Raw genomic sequence first — 19,258 nt, forward strand, 5'->3', positions numbered from 1 at the left:
TAAACAAATTTATGCGGATATAGATTTATTAAATATTTTAAATAATTAATATTTATACCTAATTCAAACTATATTTTTTGTGTATAAACAGAGAAGTTTATTTTAAGAAAGTATTGCTTGTTTCAAATAAATGAGAGGATTTTCAGACTATTATCAAGAAAATATTCTTTATAAGAATAACCGTCACAAGAAAGATCAAAATTAAGTAATCACTTTTTCTCAGCACTAGAATGATATTTTTTCTGCGTGTATATGTTTTATATTTTACATTTTGTATATATTACGTTATTCAGCAAAAATTTCTTGTAACGTAAACTAACGTACATACATTCGCGCGATCGTTTGTCCGTGCATTTATGCAAACTCATTTTGCATTTTCACATGTTCCTGGGCGAATCAATTAATTACAGTACTAGCCTGATGTCATCCGCACGCGAGACAGCTTCTCCGCTGATCCGTTCTCTCTCTCTCTCTCTCTTTCTCTCTCCTTTTCCCTGACCTTCTCTCCCTTTCTTTCTGCGCAGCCAGGCGTCGTTTATCTCTTTTTCCCGCTTTTTTTCCGTACTCACCGGGCACACCCGAGAGAGGCCAATCACCGACGGACGGCGGCGCGACGGCGGCCACGATCCCGGTAAGGTCCGTCCGTATAACGTTTGTTACCATTGCTCGTTTAAATAATCTCGAAACATGCGTCCGCACGGGGTTGCGAGATATGGGCAGGGGGGAAAGAAAGAGAGAGAAAGAGAGAGAGAGAGGGAGAGAGCGTGGTTTCGCGCTCGTGCGCGGTCACGGATGGCTTTACGATCGGCCCTCGTCGTTAATTAAGAGCTTGTAATTATTTAGTGGTGGACGCTAGCGCACCCCCGCCGGCATCGGCGCGGTCTGGGCTCGCAGAGAAAGAGAGAGAGAGAGAGAGAGAGAGAGAGAGAGACTTGATTTACATTCCTGCGAAGAATGCGTCGGCCTCGCCTTCCTACGCTCTATTTTCTTTTTCTACTCGCGCAACACCCCCGCTCCGCTTCGTCCGCCGCGGGACTCGCTCGACTGTACGCCTCTCCGTCGCTCCTTCCATCACAGCGCGCACAGATCATTCTCGTTTTTCTTCCCGTCCCTTGAACCCTCTCGTCGGCTCTTATTTCGCAAACAAGTGAGAGACCTGACCGTCGCATAACGTCGCTTCGCCTCGGTGACGATTCCGACCGATGAATTTCCGAACCGAAGTGTTTTCGCCAAAAGTATTTTATATCGAATAAGATAAATGAGAGAGAGAGAGAGAGAGAGAGAGAGGGAGAGAGAGAAGTTAATTCCTAAGAAATTTTTAAAAACAATTTTTCTGTAATATTCGTAGAAATTTTGTTATCACTCGTAAAAGAAAGAATACATTTTTAATAATAAGAACATAAACTAATTAAACATAAAACTTATTCAGTCAAAAATAAATTTCATTGAATACATTGTCTTTTATAATCAAACCCTCTTAAAAAAATTCTATAATAAAAATTTTGGAAATGATGTAAAAAAATAGAGGATGGAATGAGAAAAATTTTGATAGATTAATTCAATTTTGTCACTTTTACAAAAATGGAATTATAAATTCGAATAAAACGTATGATGCTCACCGTGCCTCACCATATTAACGCAAAAAATGTATATACGTGTAATTCAAATAAAATCTAGAAAATTATGTAAACCTCAGTATATAGATACACGAAAAGTAAGGACACCGGGGCTACCGATGTGTTAACATATGACAGATGATGTACGAGCGTCTCGAGATGCATGTACCAATCGATTTACGAGTTTCTGTCAGGCTCGAGGTTTCTATATTTTTTTTATCACAAGGAGTATCGATCGTATCACGTTTATTATAAATCGTGCGTGTTTCATTCTACGGAGCGATATTTGAACACGATCGCGAGCCAAGTGTTGCGACAATAGTGCGAAAATCGATAAGTATTTCCATAATATAGCCAAAAAACATATTGGGCATTTATAATGCAAACCAAATGACAATTGTGGATTAATAAAAGGAGCGAGAAAACGCAGCTACTACCTCGAAGTTTAATTGCGGTCGATATACTAGTTGCTTGAAAGTTAGTAGAGCACAGTATGATATTGGCTTATAAAAGAAAAAAAAGAAAACAGCGTCACAGCGTGACACATTCCGCATCCTTAATTACCAACGTGCCATTTGCATTTTTCAGTAAATAGTATGTAGATATGCAGTTTTTGTGTTTCGCAGCGGAAACCCTTGCGCTGTCGTTTGTTTCGCATTTCCGTAAAGCAATAACGGATGAGAGCCGAAGGAGCATTTACATTTTCACATTTCTACCGCCAAATTGCTTCGGGGAATTTAAAATTCTGAGGTAATGACGTAATAAGTTAGCGGATACTCTTCCCCGTGTTGTGTACGTATACACAAATGTGGAAAACGGTTAATGCAGTAGCAGCGAGCGGATAGAGAGTTGTCGTTATCTTTAACGATTCCTCGTTTGGTTCTCGTGAGCTCCTCTGCAAGCGTTTTTCCGGCGACGTAGCCTGAAGTGCATATTCTTATGCATCTGTGACGCAAAGAGACTGGAGAAGAGGCAGTAAGATGGAGAACTACGATTATTAGCATTCACATCGAAATAAGACTCAATAAATTAATTCTTTCATAAATTGATATTTTTTTAATATAGTTAAATAGTTGCAAAAAATTAAAATCTTAAATATTCAAATAAAGATACACACTTAACGATCGTGAGAATGCAACAGTCGATATCTCATGGGTTTCCAAAAAAATTAATCGATTACATTAAAAAATGTATAAGCAAATAAACAGTAATAAAATGAAATAAAATAAGATGATTTATATGAACTAAAAATTGTAAAAGACAGAAAAAGATTCATACATATATTATATTAGGCATTTATCTTAATCAAAAAATCTGTATATAGTTTAATTGTATAATCAAACACTTATAAAATTATTCATTTTAGAAATTGTATGAGAATGAATTGCATTTTTCTATACATATAGAAAGAGAAATATTATATATATCTTAAAATATGTAAAACAATAAAATATGTTATGTTTCCATTTAAAACAATTATGATAATATTACATCTATGGTACCGCTAAGTTGAGAAATATCTCAACAGAGAAAGATTTCTTATAACACACTAAAAAATGCGCAGAGTTAAAGAAAATAAATAGACGCTTTTGGGCATTGAAAGAATCGACAAAGCGTGCATTTCTGATAAGGCCCGGCAGGGAAATCGCGGGCAGGGCCTTTCAGATTCGCGGGGTAAAAGGAAAGAAAGAGCGAACAGGAAAGAGAAGAAGAAAGACGTCACACGGAGGCCTCGAGCTATCGATCGTACGCGCCACATCCTTGCACCGTGACAAACGAACGGCGCGCGGCCGCGTCGCGTCGGCGGCGTCGCGAGGAGGGCCGCGCGCTCGCTCGGCCGTCGAACTTGAAAATCGTTCCCGCCGATATTTCAGTGTCACAGCGAAGGCAGGTACCGAGGGTACCGTCCGCGGGTGCCCCATCGGTGGTACGTCCGGGCACCGTGGCCGTCCTCCCTCTCCCCCCCCCCCTCCTCGGTGAAATAAATCCGGCCCGGTGGACATCATCGGGCGGGAGGACCACGATGGTAACACGATTCGGCCGTGATCAAAAGGGCCTGGCTACAAATTGAAACAAATCAGCCGGGTAATAATAATTAATCCGCGATCGCGCGTTAATAATTCTCGCCCGACCCCGCGGCCGGCCCCGGGGCGCTTCTCCGTGTCACGATCCTGTTGCGCGACCGACGCGTCGGGACGCCGACGTATAAAGTAATTTTTTCTTTATTTTTTTTTAGATTATCTTTATACGTTATGATAAATATTAATATTCGTAACATTTGGATAAAAGAACCCCCACTGTGCAAACTAACTGAAGGGGTAAAGAGAATGAAAAAAGGGGATCGTTACGTTAAAATACGATAGCGATCATAATTATTAACAACAACAAACGGTACGTCATCTCGAACTTAATTAATTCCATTGTGATGCGACATTTCTATTTTTATCTCTTTTCAAAAGTAAATCTTTTATTTCCAATAATCATTTGAATGCATAATGTCGTTACATGTGCCTCGTTGTGCTTCTTCAAAGTCCATACACTCCGAGCCTCCTCGCTCAGCGCCTGCCGTGGCCACATTAAATGCGCGCTTACACACCTATGTTACACACATACACAATGAATCCCAAGCGCTCACCCAGACCAGGGTTACACCATGTAACGTAGGTACGTGAAGGAATATCGCGGCCTCGAAGTGCTTTGAGCTCTCAATTATGTCGGAGAATTATGAAGCTGCGGCGTTTGGGCCAATCGCTCTTCCCCTCCACCCCTCCGCCCATCGCGATTCTTTGTAATGTCCCTTCCTACTTTATTTTCTCTCTCGGGCGGGGTAAAAGGCGAGAGTGCTCCGGGGCAGCTCGATTGTGTCTTCATTAGCGACTATTAATTGTCAAAATGTGCCACATAATTCAGTTCGCGCGCAACGCCCGCTCTCTCGTTCGGCTCGCGCCTCGCCGTATATATATTTAAGCTTAACGTGCTCAATTGATTCTCGCGGGAAGGGGAGGTGGAGGGGAGGAAAAGGGCCCCGGGGCCCTAATCCCTCGGTGAATCATTCGCGGGATCTACGCGGGGAAGTGTAGCAGTCGGGCCCCGAGACGCCGCCGACATACCGGAGAAACGCGCGCGCGCGCGCAGCTCGTTGGACGCGGGTAATTGCTAATGGGTAATTAATTCCGGGATAAAGACGGGACGACTCGGCTCTTGACCCCCTTCGACGCAGGTACGCTACGATTCTCACGGGAGACGCCGCGCCGGGGCGGAAGGCGAGCGCTCAGAACGAAGGATCGTGGTAGTCTAATCTAAAGTTAGAGGTCGAATCGTATAGTTTGCAGCGAGCGGTATTATGTTTAAAGGCAGAGGCGGGGAGAAAAGGCTGCAAACTCACCGTTTCGCAATAGGTAATCGAGGAAATCGAGAGAGGTGGAATTGCGGAGAGATCGCAGAGACGCCCAACCGCGAATGTAACATTCTATTCAAAATGTCTTGATTTATATACTGAAAAAAAAAAGATTCTTGGTAAACCTCTGTGAAATGCATTTAGTAATGATATTGTTGAAATATTTGATTGTTACAAACAAATGTAGTATTAATAACAAAATTATAATAATATTATCAAAACGTTTGGTAATAATTATAAACATACATTATTTTGTTATAATTACCTTACGTTTAGTTGAAACTATTTGGATAATTTGGTCCAAGGCTGGATTATTATAATCAAGTCTTTTTTTCAGTGTACAATTATTTTTATGAAGCACCTAAACACGAGGCTTAATTTACTTTATTTTTTTTTAATTCTACACACAGAGAGAATTATAACGCAACTGTAAGTTTTTAAAAAATAGAAGAAAGATTATAATTAAAAATTTCAAGAGCACGGCTCAGATGAGATTGCATTGCACATGCATAATTGGAATAATAAAACACAGAAAAAAAAAACGCCTCGATACCTTTGGATTTTTTTAAACTCACCGAACTTTCGTAACCCTCTAGCGAGGGTTATAAATGAGATCGATCGATTATTCGTTTTAACCGTCCTTGTAGGTAATAATTTTTTTTCCTCGACGGTGCTTCGTATGATCGATAATTTGCTTTCCCGAGGCGCCGGTGCGCCGTGGGGCCGCTTCATTACACCTACCGGTGCGCCAAAATATTACGCACGATAATGTAAATGACGGTGAGATTTATTCGCGTCCAGGGACAAGCGAGATTTACGAGAAAATGGCCGTTCGGAACACGCGTCATACGGAGAGAAGGGGAGTAACGTATTGCCGCCGCCGTCGACGACGACGACGACGACGACGACGGCGGCGGCGACGTCGCGTTCCACGTGCAATTTTTTTGCCGGCCGCTCGTTGCCTTTCTGCCGTCTCCTTCATCCTCATATCATCACGGAAGCGTCCCTCCGATCCACCGGGAGATACGCGCAAAAGTAGCGAGCATGCTCCCTTTCGAAGTCACGTAAGTCGCGATCTTTTAATACCTCAAACGCTAACAAGAACTGCGGACGCACGATTTCCCGCGCGCCGCGCATACTTTACTTAATTATCGGCCATTTTCCGACGCAACCTGTGTACTTTCATAACTATCGCATTCTAAACCCTCGACGAAAAAAAAACGAGGGACGCGTATCTGTTTCCATAGTACGCTGTCTTTATTCTCATGTATATTTTTATATAAGACAAGTAATTTTACTATCTTTTATCATATTCATAAATTTTATTTTACTAACTCAGAAAGTTTTTTTTTTCTCCCCAGAACGACAACAGAATATATCTGAACATGTAGCAATTTTATTTGCGTAATTAAAAGCCATGTTTTCATAACATTTGTACATTTTAATCTATTTTCGCAAATATTTATTTACATTAGACATATCAATATTAATTTTGATATTTTAATTACTATCAAGTATTGAGTGAAATAATACCAATTAATGGAATATTTAATTTTTATAGTAATTTTAAAACCATTTTCTAAATTTGATTATTTTTTATTTACTAATATTTATTACAGTGCAGACTTTTTTCCTCAGTATAATATAATCAAACAATTTTTATCACTCTTTTATGCTTTACTTAATATGGATAAAGAAAATATAACATCTTTTAGTAAACGATTTTATCCTCGAGCGGTATATAATTCAACATTTTATACGCGAATTGTTATAATCTCTATAATAAAGCTGCTTGCGCTTTGATTCATCTTAACGTCACTTAATTATTTCTGAATCCACCGGGCGATTACGTGTGTAACTTTTGTGCCGCGTAATCCGGATAACACGCAGAAATAATTCATCACCCGAGTGACGCGTGTCGTGCGTTCGAGTTCTTTTTCGTGTCCTAAATCACACACGACGACATTTCACGCGCCGCGACGACAATTAATACGCCGATCGCGGCTACAGATAAACGTAAACGAGGTAATGGCGAGATACAATTCACCCGTCGTCTCCGCGGCTGTCGTTAAGCCGCGTTATTATTCCATAAAAAAAAAAAAAAAAATTTTTTTTTCACCAACGTGGGAAAATCAGGAGTGAGATTTTAGCGGTACGGCGAAGTCGCCGCGTGCGCTGTTATTATTTTTTATAAATCGCGTCCTTACGTACGCGCGGCACTATTTAGACCCTCTGATGGGTTTCAACTCGTACGCGGTTGCGTTTATGCAAATCAACGCCGTCGGGTATGGGCAGAACCAGTCCGTTACCGCATTATTACTGTCATTACTATTTGTATTTAATATCCTTACGCGTAAGGATATTAATGCCGTAATTAAACTTGTCATCCCGGCGGAATTAATCTCCAGTGCGTCACCGCGTCCTTTACGTCAGATGTAACGTAATTGACGTTTGCCCTGCAATGTTGAATTTCTGCGTCGCGGCAATTAATATCCCGGGAGAAAAAGAGAAGAAAATTTTGTAGTCTAATTTAAGTGAAAAAGGAAGCGAAAGAGATTGCATCTCCTTACACAGCTATCCTGTACCTATATACAGGGTGTCCCAATTGTCTTGGGTTAGGTCCACCAATAATCGAGATATTAACGTATGGAATTTGCAAATAATCTAATTTGCAATTAATCTAATTTCTATCCTTGCGTATTTTGACTCGCTGAATTCAAATCCAAGGTCAGAATTGCTGAATTGGCTCATTTTTTCCCAATTTCAAAAAGAAACATCACTTTTTTTATGTACCTGTGTAATCAACTCATTAACTATTGCGAAAATTGCAAAACGGTAAAGGACTTTTCTGTTCAGTTTAATGCGCTCCACCTGCTTGTAAACGTTGACGGAAGGTTTACACGACACCCTATATATATATACACACAATTTAATATTAAAATTCGAAAGGCTCCTAATTATCTTGAATTACGCCGTCCATCGAGCAAAAATTAAAATCGAGAGATCTCGGAATAATACATCACGTGGAAAAGCGGTTTAGCCCAAGTGAGCCTCTACTCAAGGTCTCTTTTTCCGTCCCTCGCCTCTCTCTCCCCTCCCCCCTTTCTCTTCCTCTTTCTTTTTCTCTCCCTCGCCGTCCTCCCTCCCCCCTTCCCTCTCGCGGACGATAAGCACCCTTTGACCTTTCAGTTAAGTTATTACTTTTATCCGGCGTGGGTCACGGGGCATAAAGGCTCGTTGAGCATCGAATCGACTCTATCAGTCCAATTAAGCGGCGTGCCCCGGCCGCGCGAACAATCGCGAAACCGCGCCTCGATCCCCCAAGCTCACGAGTCCGAGCCCTAACGGGCGCCTCCCCCGCACCACTTCCCCTCGCCTCCCTTCTCGCACCCATCTCGTCTTGCGTCGCGAGCTTTTTTATATTTCTCGCGTGAGATATGGAACTAAAGAGCCGGCGGCGGACCCGCGGCATAGACCGGCTCGTGAATTACATTGTGGGTGCTGTCATTACGCGGTTTTTCCCTTCGCTGCGAGCCAACATGGGGGGTGCTGCCACCACCCCGGGTCCTCCGGCCGGGCTCTCTCGAGCGGGGTTACGGAGCCGTGTAATCGCGTCGCCCGAAACGCCCCGTCGCCGATTACGTCGACTCGGATGCGGCGAGCACCCTCCCGCGCGAGCGCAGTGGAATGGACGAGGGGTTTCCACCAGGTTCGCAGGGTTGTAGACGGATCTGGGCTGTGACAGATTTCTGAGATGTTGTGAAGAGATGAGAGAACGATCGGAACAAATCGCGAAGTTGGGATTTTGTGACTAAAATAAAACTAGCAAAAATTATTTACTACAAATTATTCACTATATTTAGATATCTCGTTTTGAAACTGTGAACTTTTCAGTTTTAAAGAAGTGCTATATTGTAGATTACTTTTTTTCTTTCTTATACAGAGGACGAGCGAAATGATACAAACTAGAAAGTAAAGATATTTTTTTTATTGCTAAGAGATTAATCCATCATACAGATTTTATTCTTGTACGAAATAAAGTCTTACGATGCTTGAATAGTCACCAATGGAATTTTTTAACTAATCTTTTAACAGAATATTTTGAATTAATTTTATAAGTAATGTTGGAGAAAGAAATATGCTTCTCACGTTATTGTTCATAATTGCCCTCTGTTCTTCAAAATTTCAACATTTTTTCAGACAACGCAACTAACTTAAACGTCATTGAGTCATCGTCAGCAAGAAAAACAGTACATTTTGCTATAAAAATTGTATAACATTGCACTGAATTTAAACCACCTTCTAATCAATAAAATAAGTATTATATTAGATAATAGAAGAATTAATTATATTAAATATTCATTTTGTTTCGTCTATTCCCTGTATTTAACATCAATTATAATAACATCATGACACATTATTAAAAAAAATCTTTATAAACATTCCAAGTACATTTTCTTCTCTTCACAAAATAATAAGGTTTAAAATTATTCATGGCGTTTTGATGTAAACAAGTATGCGATAATTATTGGAAAGGGACGAAGCGTTTGGAATGAACAAGGCGGTACATTATGTAGGGACAGCGGTGAAGAAATACAGACGTATTTCTTCGGCACTGTCAGGCTATTGTGTAAAGATGATCACGTAGCATGTAGCGTTCGAGGGGGTGCTTTTCATAACGTTATCCGATGCTTCCTCATAGCACATCTGATGAGCGCGCTTAGGCTCGCGTGCATTTGCTCGCGTTTCTACGTCTCAACAAGCACCTGCATGAGGTAGATTATTCTCATTACGGATCCAGATGAATGATCTCCGTAACGGGATGAAACACGCGTTTTAAGGAACGTGAATAATGATTGGGAAATATTTCCCCCGGATTTAATGGGAGCGGAGATTATGAAACGAAAAATGCAATAATGAAAAATAATATTAATGTACGTAAAATAGGTATTTTTATAACGTATATAAATACGCGATTGCGATATTAAAGGATATAATTCTTCGGAAGGAATACATCGATAAATAAAATGTATATTGCAAGGTAAAACACGAGTAAATGGTAGATATGTGGAAAGAGGGAAATGGGCGCCTATTAATCATGCGGAGAAATTTTGTAATGTCATTCCTCGTTGCGTTAAATAATTCCGCGAAAGATAGAAGGCAAGATTCGTCGTCTGTGTACATATAATAACTGTATACTAACTAATGGGAAATTGTATAATGCTGCAAATCGTGATCGAAGATGCAATCGTATCACAATCAAAGATAAGGAGAGAGAGAGAGAGAGAGAGAGAGAATAAAAGAGAAAGAAAAAAAGAGAAGAAAAATCGCGTAACAAGACGACCATTTTCCTCGAACGCGGCTTCGTGCGAAGTCATCGTCCTTGTTTTTCTCAATATATCCGTACATATATACGGTACCGTTGCGTGCATTGTTACGTCTCAATGGATACTCGTGCACGAAAGTTGGCGTAATAATTCGAGCTTGTTAAAGAATACGGATGAAGGGCCTTTCAATATAATTTCCACAACGCGTGTTCCGTACATAAGATCCGTTTATGCCGCGTGAGATACTATCGCGACTATCTGAAAATCTGTACTACGTAGTAAGAAACGTAAAACACAGGTGTAAGTGAATAATCAATAAATCATGAGACTTGAACAATCGCTACGTATTCCGTAGAGTATAAGGAATGTGAGATTTCTCTCCGTTTTCAAGTCAAAATATACATGTAACGTTAGCTCTAAATGTAAATAAAATAGAATAAATTTATTTACAGATTTTAATATAAAGCGTTAAATAAATGAAAACATAAAATTATGATATTTAGGGAGGCGCTTTCTTTAAATTATAAAAACATAAATGTTAGTTTCTTAAAGATGCACTTTGTTAATTATTTTCTAGCACATGTTAATGTTTAATAAATTTTTACTTAACGCCCTCAAATTAGATTTTTTTGCCGATAATACATCGTCAAGTTTATTTATAAAAATTGGCTATAAGCATAGAGAAGTAACACTAACTTTCGTACTTTATAATTCAATATAAATTATCTGCAATATTAATATAAAATGCGATGATTTATATACCGGATCCTAAAACTATATAAAATCGTAGCGCACTTTTCTTCCCACAATCACCGCACTGATTTCTGCAAGAAGTCAATTCGACTTCCGTCATTCCCAGCGAAACCGGGGTGGATGATTTCCGTCGGTGATTTCGAACGCTAACACACGCGCATACAAATGCGCGTATCGCGAGGGGGTATTTAGGAGGAAATCTAGAACGCTCATATAACAAACCGCTTCTTGATTCTTCCTTTTTTTTTTTTTGTTGTACTCGGATATGCGGTCATCGAGTCAGAAAATCATCGTCCGCTATTTTCTGCAATTCATACTCAACGCGTTCGCGTGCGCCCCGTATAGAGAGTCATCGGCTCGGGAAATCATCATCCGTCATTTTTTTTACAATGTATGCACATTGCGCTCGCGTGCGTGCCCGCGTCCCTCTTCGGTGTGTACCGAAGGGGCTCGAGTGACGGTATTATGCCGGGCAGTCGAGTACCCAGCCCCCCGTACAGGTGGATGGATGATTCTTTAATGCGCTCTCCCGCGTGGACGGCCGACGATAACGCGATCGAATCGTCGGCCGTATTTCCCGAAATACAGAGACCGTGATGTATGGCCATGCTTTAAACGTCCTACGCGTTTCTCCGTCTCCGTGAATTAAGAAGTCAAATTATGAGGTACAATTTCGATCGCGTTTAAAATATAATTCATATGTATAAAATATTTTAAAGTGTAATTCTTAGTTTATAACAGTGCATGTGTATGTTAAATTTATTTTAACCTATCATATTCTCAATCTTTTTTTGATTTGTAAAGAAACTTGGTAAAAATATTTTTAGAAAGATATATTAGGTGGAGAAAAAAAATTAGCATCAATTCAACAATCATTGCTTCATATAGAAGTGAGAAAATTTTCTTTGAAGAATTTAATAGTCTTAAATTTTAGCAAAACATACTTTTATTTCAATATTATAAGTCATCTAAAGCTTAACATGATTGTTTTGATAATAATAGTAACTTATTAAAAAATTCGAATTCTTGATTTGTAGATATTTTTCTTCTCGACTTAAGAAAAGTATTATTGTATACTGTGAATGTATTTTTCTTGATGACTGTGTAAAATTTCTTTATGCGAGCAAGTTATGTCTGTATCTATTTAAGAACATTCAATTTAATAAAATATTTTATACACTTCTCTATACGTGAGAAATTAATCACAGATTTGAGAATAATTTTTTCTATGTACTTATAATCAAATTAATGTAAATAAATACACATATTTGTCATTCTTATCATTTCCTCTCTAAATCTTAATCAGTGGATATTCACTGATTCGCAGTGGCATACTTATAACTGTGATAATCAGTGAATATTCACTGTCTTTCAGTAATTTTCACTTCGGAAATAGTGTACAGTAAAAAAAAAATCAATCTATTTCATTGATTATTATGTATATCACTGAAAGTCAGTGTATTTCCACTGACTTCGTCGAGTTTTCACCGATTATGATTTGGAGAGTCGATAGAATCAGGCTCGGCAGTGTGAACGATCGATTTCGCGTTTTTCAGCGTCGACGAGTTTAGGCGAGTTCGTCCGTTTAGATCGCCAATCTCGAAATCGATCGAAGACGACGGACGGACGGACGTTCGAGAGAGCTAGCCGACGTATCGGCGGAATATAGCGCAAAATCGAGTTTCCACACTGTGTACACAATTCTCTCGCGTGGAACCAATAGCCCGCGCCTGGGCTGTGGTTACACACAGCCGCTTTATCATTAAGGGGAAACCTCGGTGTTCGAGCGGGGCCCGGCCGTGGTATTCAAATGATCGTGCGCGGCGGGAACGCCGGTAGCAATCGAATGTGCAACAGTGTGGATCGTGGCCGCGCAATTAGATTCGGTCTGCACGGCGGAATCGGGATCGGACGTTCCGTGGTTCCCACACCGGCGGCGGCGGCGGCGGCGGCGGACGAGGGAGCAACCAGAAGCCGGGAGAGGACGGCGGCGATCCTCCTCTCCCGCGATCCACGGCCGATCGGCGCGCTGCCCCGGCGGCCGTCGAATAAAATCGCCGGAGTTACGCCGCCCGTTAACGAGGCCCTGACCGGCACACACGGTTATCCGGTGTCATAATTAATTAAGGGCCGGAATTCGGGATCCGGCATTCCCGCTCCCGATAACGTTTGTTATTCGATAATTTCATCGTTCTACGTTCGGGATATGCAAATCCGCGGGCACTCGGGGCGCGCTCGCAATGAATTCGGATAATTGAAATCGCGATAATTGAGACCTGGCACATCGCCGGGTCCGAGGTAACATCCGGCTGCGAAAACAACTCGCCGAATCGTAATATCGAATATTAACAGACGACTCGGGAACAGGCTCGATTCCCGAGGCATATTATAACACGACTTACATTTTTCTGGTCCTATCACTATCGTTTTATTGCTTATTGTTATGCTTATTGTTATTGTGTTTTTGCCGTCTGTTGCATTCACTTAGAACGTCATTCATTTCTTTAATTCTTCTCGATGCCTCCATTTCTCAAGTAATTCATAAATTATGTAAGCAATACAAATTTAACAAATTTCAAATTATGAACGAACTCTAGGCGATGTTTTTCTACGGAGAGAGTTGGTGAGATTTTCTCGTTTGAGCATCAAACAGATTTGCTTAAGCGGAGCCAGACAAGCGAGCGTGTTGCCCGTTTGCCGTCGATGACCCACTGTTACTACTGAAAAATGTATGCCGGCCGTCAGTCCTGGTGGATAGGTACATTGTCTCGTAAAAGGGATGATGCCTCGGGCAAACGTGACACGTACGGTGAACTTGACTAGACAGCGCTGGCGTGACTGCCGCGTGTTGGGTGTGGACACACGTTGACTGAGGCTAAACTAACAAACGAGGGTGAATTATGCCTAGAATATTGCCTTGCAATAAGGGGGAGCCTCGGGGAGGACAAATGCGCAGGCATCTTCGATCTATAAGTACAGTCGTTCGCGTTTAAGGCGCACGTAAGTGATTTTCTAAACGCCACCGGGTTTTCGCCGGCAAAAATTTTCGTCGACGTTATTATCTGGACGGTTGTTTAAAAAGTTTCTTCAAATCCCTGTAAAATTCCATGGAAAACTATAATTTTTAAGAAAAATCCTCGACTCAACTTAAGCAGACAAATATCTGAACTGAAGAAATTTAATCGTTGAATTTAAAGGTTTAGTCAAGTTTTTTTTTTTCAATGTAATACGCTGTAAAAAATTTTTGTAAAATTACAATTATAATAGTGGGTAATTTCGAGACCAACTATAATAGTTGTAAATTTTTATGTGTACGTAATTTTGTATATAAATTTCGCAATAATTTCTTAATTTGTTTTTTACACTTGTGTATACACCGTGAACAAATTTATGACATTAAATTATTTTTGCTTGTATACTGCAAAATTATAGACACGAGAAAATTTACAACTATTATAATTGGTCTCAAAATTATCCACTATAGTTGTAATTTTACAAAAATTTTTTACAGTATGCATTATACTTTAACATATAAAATAATAATGTGTGTTGTAATAATGTATTACAGCAATATAGTACGCCTACTAATCTCAATATAATTCCAAGAATTTTAACGTGTTTGTGTTCCTTTTTGCCTTTCTTTCTCTTTACTATATTGATGCAACGGACACGTCTTGATTATAAATTCAATCATACCTGATGGAAGCCAAGATAACTCTCTATGCTATGGGTAGCGAAAAACACTTCCCCGTCGCAAGTCAGTATTAGCAGGAACCCGTTCAGTGCCTGGAACAGAAAATCGATCCCTCGATTAAAGTACACAACGATGAGTATACGTAAAAGCAGCTGGATTAATACAAATCTGCAATTTTGGACGAAACGTCACCATACATCCGCATCTTTCACATTTTATATAAGTATTATATTGGCATTGTAATATTGACAATGGCGAAATCTAGCCACCTCTCGCGCGTCAATCAGCTGAAGCACGTAAAATCGCCGGGGAATTGAATGTAATCGGGCGGAGACTGCTCCGTTTGTATCGGGTCGAAGCTCAAGGGGCTAATTCGCGGCGCGGATAAGTTAGGGGCGCTACAAAACATAGGTTTAGACGTTGCTAGACATGGACCCCGCGCGAATAGTGCGAGACGGCACGAATAGAACGAAAGGGTACGTTGCCTTTTCGAAACCGAAGGCTAGCGTTTTGCGGCACCGCGGCGGCGGTGGCATCGGTCGGAAACGTTTCGGAAAGTTTTCTCATTTGTCTGCCGACTCGATACTCGGCAAATACCAAACGAGCTTTGCACAACTCGAGTGTTCACCTCGAAGCCCAAAATACCTGTTATTCTCTATAGCCTTCTCACGAGAGAGAGAGGTACACCTTCGTGATATCCAACTAACGTATATTATAATTTGAGAATTTAATATTAAATTGAACGTTTACGGAGGAAAAATAGATAATAACGCCAATCGAAAAATTAATGTAACGCGACTTATACATTGAAAAAAAAATTGAAATAAATATTTTTTCAATTAATATCATGCAGAAGTTTTATAAAAAATAAATAATATTTATTTCAAGTAAGATAATATTTTCTGTAATTTAATAAATGTATTATACATTTTCTGAATTATAAAAAATAATATCTTATTTGAAATAAATATTATTTATTTTCTGCAAAACTTCTGTATGGTACTATTTGAAAAAAAAAATTTATTTAAATTTGGTAATTTTCTTTTCAGTGTACAGTTAAATAAAAGTTTGAAAAAATAATGTAAAAAAATATAGATATTCTTACATTTACAATACACTTTGCGCTGTCAAATCTACAAATTGTAAGTTTCAAATTATTATAAAGCGATATGAAATGCAAGTTGCATTCAAGATAAAATCCTAGGCAAAAGACTTCATTTCGTAACTTGTTACGCAATAACTCTTGTTGCACAATGATAATAGAATTTCCTGAAAAAAAAGCCAACTTTCGAGCGAATGAATCTTGAGAACAAAGGCCCACCGGCGCATCGATAAGAATAATTCAAGTAAATCACGTAGCCCGACGTGGCGCACACGATTAAGCTTTCCGAAAATACAGAGGCAATTTCGGAGCCGCCACGCGAGAATAGTGCGGCGGCACGAAAACGGAAGGGTGCGTTGCCTTTCGGAAAGCGGGAGGGCGGCGCGGGCGTTTGTTTCTCCGGGCCGGACGAACGCGCCTGAAAACGCTCCGGGGAAAGTTTTCCCATTTATCGGCGGTCCCGATACCAAACGGCAAATGCCAAACGAGCCCACGAGCTGCAAGCGAAGCCCGAATGCGGCGCATCGAAGCGCCGAAAATATCCGCGTCCCAGTTTTAGCAGTCTTCGGCCCGCGTTGCGCCGCCCCACGCGGGGGAAGGCAGGAAACCATTTAAAGCCTATCCCGTCCTCCGCTCTCTCCCGCCGCTTTCCGCTAAATGTGTATTGTTTTGTTTTATTTCGCGGTGGCGGTGCCAGGCACGGCAGACCGCGGAAACTTATAGTTCCGAAATATGGCGAGCGAACGCCAAAACCGGCCGGTCGGAACTACGGAAAGGAGAAATCCCGAGCCGAGTGTATACATATACCTACACTATAAAAAAAGTATGTAAAATTGAATTAATAAATGTAAAACTTGCACAATTGATAGTGAAATATATAAAATTATTTAACATTTTTACCTTTAACTGTGCAAATATGTTTTTATATTAAACGAAAAATTATATTTGCACAATTAGAAATAGAAACAGCAAAAAATTTTATACAGTTGTACTATAAATTATGTAATTTTCCAAATATCATTTACATAATTGTTCTACAGTGTAAAGCTCGCTAATTTAATCTCCAACGAATTTTTCACTTTAATTCAATTTTAATTAAACACGCGATAACGACAAACATACGTGCAATGTGTAGCTAACAGCTTTTCACGATGCTGTAAGACAAAGCTTGAATTCCAGTTTATTAAAAAAGTTAAAAAAGTAACTATAATGCTGTTGGAATATTTTGCAGATTGTAATTGTTCTCGTTTACAGATCAGATTTTCATCTATCCTATCTTTACCACTTCTTGTCCCGTTTTGATACATGAACGATATAACTCTCTCTTCCGACGTATCTTTAAATTTTCATCGCGCCGACGCGATGCGTGCTCGTAAAGTTGCGATAATTGCAGATATCTCGCGGCTTCTTAATCCATAGCTTCCGGCAATCTCGCAAGGAATCGATCGCGGACTTCGCAATATCCCATTATTGCCTGGGTAAAATAAAGATTGTATTTCTCGGAAAGGTAAAATAATTATATATGTAGCAACTACATGTTTAAATCGCGGTGTCGAAATTTGCAGATTTTTTTCAGGTTGGATTACGTAAGTAAATTTCAAACTAATCTCCTCGAATAAAATATTTGAACTTGGCGTTTGATCGACAAGATGTTGGCGATATAAAAATTGCCAGTTTAAATCAATACAAAACTTTTTCTCATTTGTCCATTTTTACTATGATAGATTAATTTTAATCTTAATTGGATACGCTTATCTAATTCTTAAAAAAAGACAAAACGTAAACTAAACTGAGAATAATGTTAATCTATGCTGAAGAAATGCACTTTAACAATGTCGACACAAAATTTTTACCTCTAGCAACATTACACTTTTTACAATAAATTATACCTTTTTATGACAAACATTTACTTAACTGTCGCAAATTAATAAATTTTTTCCAATGAATCTAGAAGCATAAAATTATACCTCCTATGAGAATTTATATCATTGCAGAGATAGGGCAACGTGTAATTACATTTCCAAAGTGTTTCTGCAAGGAAATCGAGTGGAAAAAGATAGAGACTCGCAACTCGTTCGCACATCAAGTGTACAACCCCTCGCGGCCCTTATGATTAAATATGTCACTGTGTCAAACTCTCGGTTTCATTTTCCGGCCACGGAAACGGGCGCCCCGATTCCGCCCCGCGATAGCGTGGCATACAAAATGGCACGCGTTTCCAAGCGATCGCATGCGCGGATGCTGCGTTTCGATTGGTTAATCCACAGGGTGGGATCGCTCCTGCGTTGCGTCAATACGGATGTGCGCGCGCGGGGAGGGAGAGAGAGAGAGGGAGGGGGAGGGGGAGAGGGGGAGCGCGCCACGAGCTTACGACCCTCTCTCGCTTCCACCCCACACTGTACCACTCCGCGTACGGACACGAGCTGTAATAGGATTTTCTTCTATGTCGCTACCCCCTTTCCCGTCCCTTCGAAATGGCCGACATAGCCATTCCGTGGAAAGCATCATCCCGCGAGACTCGTTCGTCGTTACTACTATAATTGCTTTGTTTGGGGAAGTAATCGAGTTTTCTCGATCGACCGGGGTCTACACGATTATGACTATCGCTCGTCCGTTCGGGATACGCTTTGCATCACGATAAAACACGAGTGATATTTAGACGAACGATATATATACGTCTCAGAGTAATGCAAATGCAACGCGCAAGGGCAATTAACTTCTAAATCTACAGTGTTAAACGGCGTTACGCTTGCTCTTAACACGAATCAATCCGTTTCTTCACAAAATGAAAATGAATATTTGAAGAAATGATCCGGACAGAGTGTATCTTCAGAATTTCCGAAGAATGCTTTCTAAATTAATTAGGACGACTTGTTTCCTTCAATTCGGACACGTACATACCAAAAAAATGTTTCAGGTTATATAGTTGTACAATTTTTAGAGAACACGACCGTCGTCCACCAGCGACCGAGATAGGCTGACTAAGGAATGAAAAACAGAGGGTAGTTCGCGGGGGGATCGACGTGTTATACGATCGAGATTTAAAATCGTATTTGTCCGAGAGACGTCTCGTCCGTGTAGGCCTGCACCATTACCCGCGTATATGAATTTCACGTGCGGCGGACGACCACCGAAGCCGAACTCGAGGAGGCTCGTCTCTCAGTTTCTTGAACCCGGGAGCGCGCGATCGCCCGAGATTCCGCAATCTGCATACCGGCGTATCCGATCGTGCACACCGGGGCTCGTGCCCGTGACTCCCGGGGCTCGCATGAGGGAAGAAAATGAAAAGATTTCGTGCGTGAAGTATTATTGGCGACCCGCTAATGCGGGAGAGTCAAGGTGAGGATGAAGGGGTATTAGAAGTTCACG

General features: G+C 40.4%; 1 protein-coding gene across 2 annotated transcripts in view; it reads right to left on the reverse strand.

Moving 5' to 3' along the window:
- The window catches only part of LOC105834853, a 208,685-nt gene that overhangs the window by 22,579 nt on the left and 166,848 nt on the right, over positions 1–19,258 (reverse strand). For both annotated transcript variants that reach the window (XR_001138929.3, XM_012677649.3), the window contains exon 4: positions 14,790–14,879. Coding sequence is in view for 1 of the 2 variants with exons in the window: in XM_012677649.3 (XP_012533103.1) it covers positions 14,790–14,879 (90 nt within the window). In the remaining variant the exon portion in view is untranslated. The remainder of the gene's footprint in view (positions 1–14,789; positions 14,880–19,258) is intronic.

This window comes from Monomorium pharaonis, chromosome 10, assembly GCF_013373865.1.
Source record: "Monomorium pharaonis isolate MP-MQ-018 chromosome 10, ASM1337386v2, whole genome shotgun sequence".
In the NCBI taxonomy this organism is placed as follows: domain Eukaryota; kingdom Metazoa; phylum Arthropoda; class Insecta; order Hymenoptera; family Formicidae; genus Monomorium; species Monomorium pharaonis.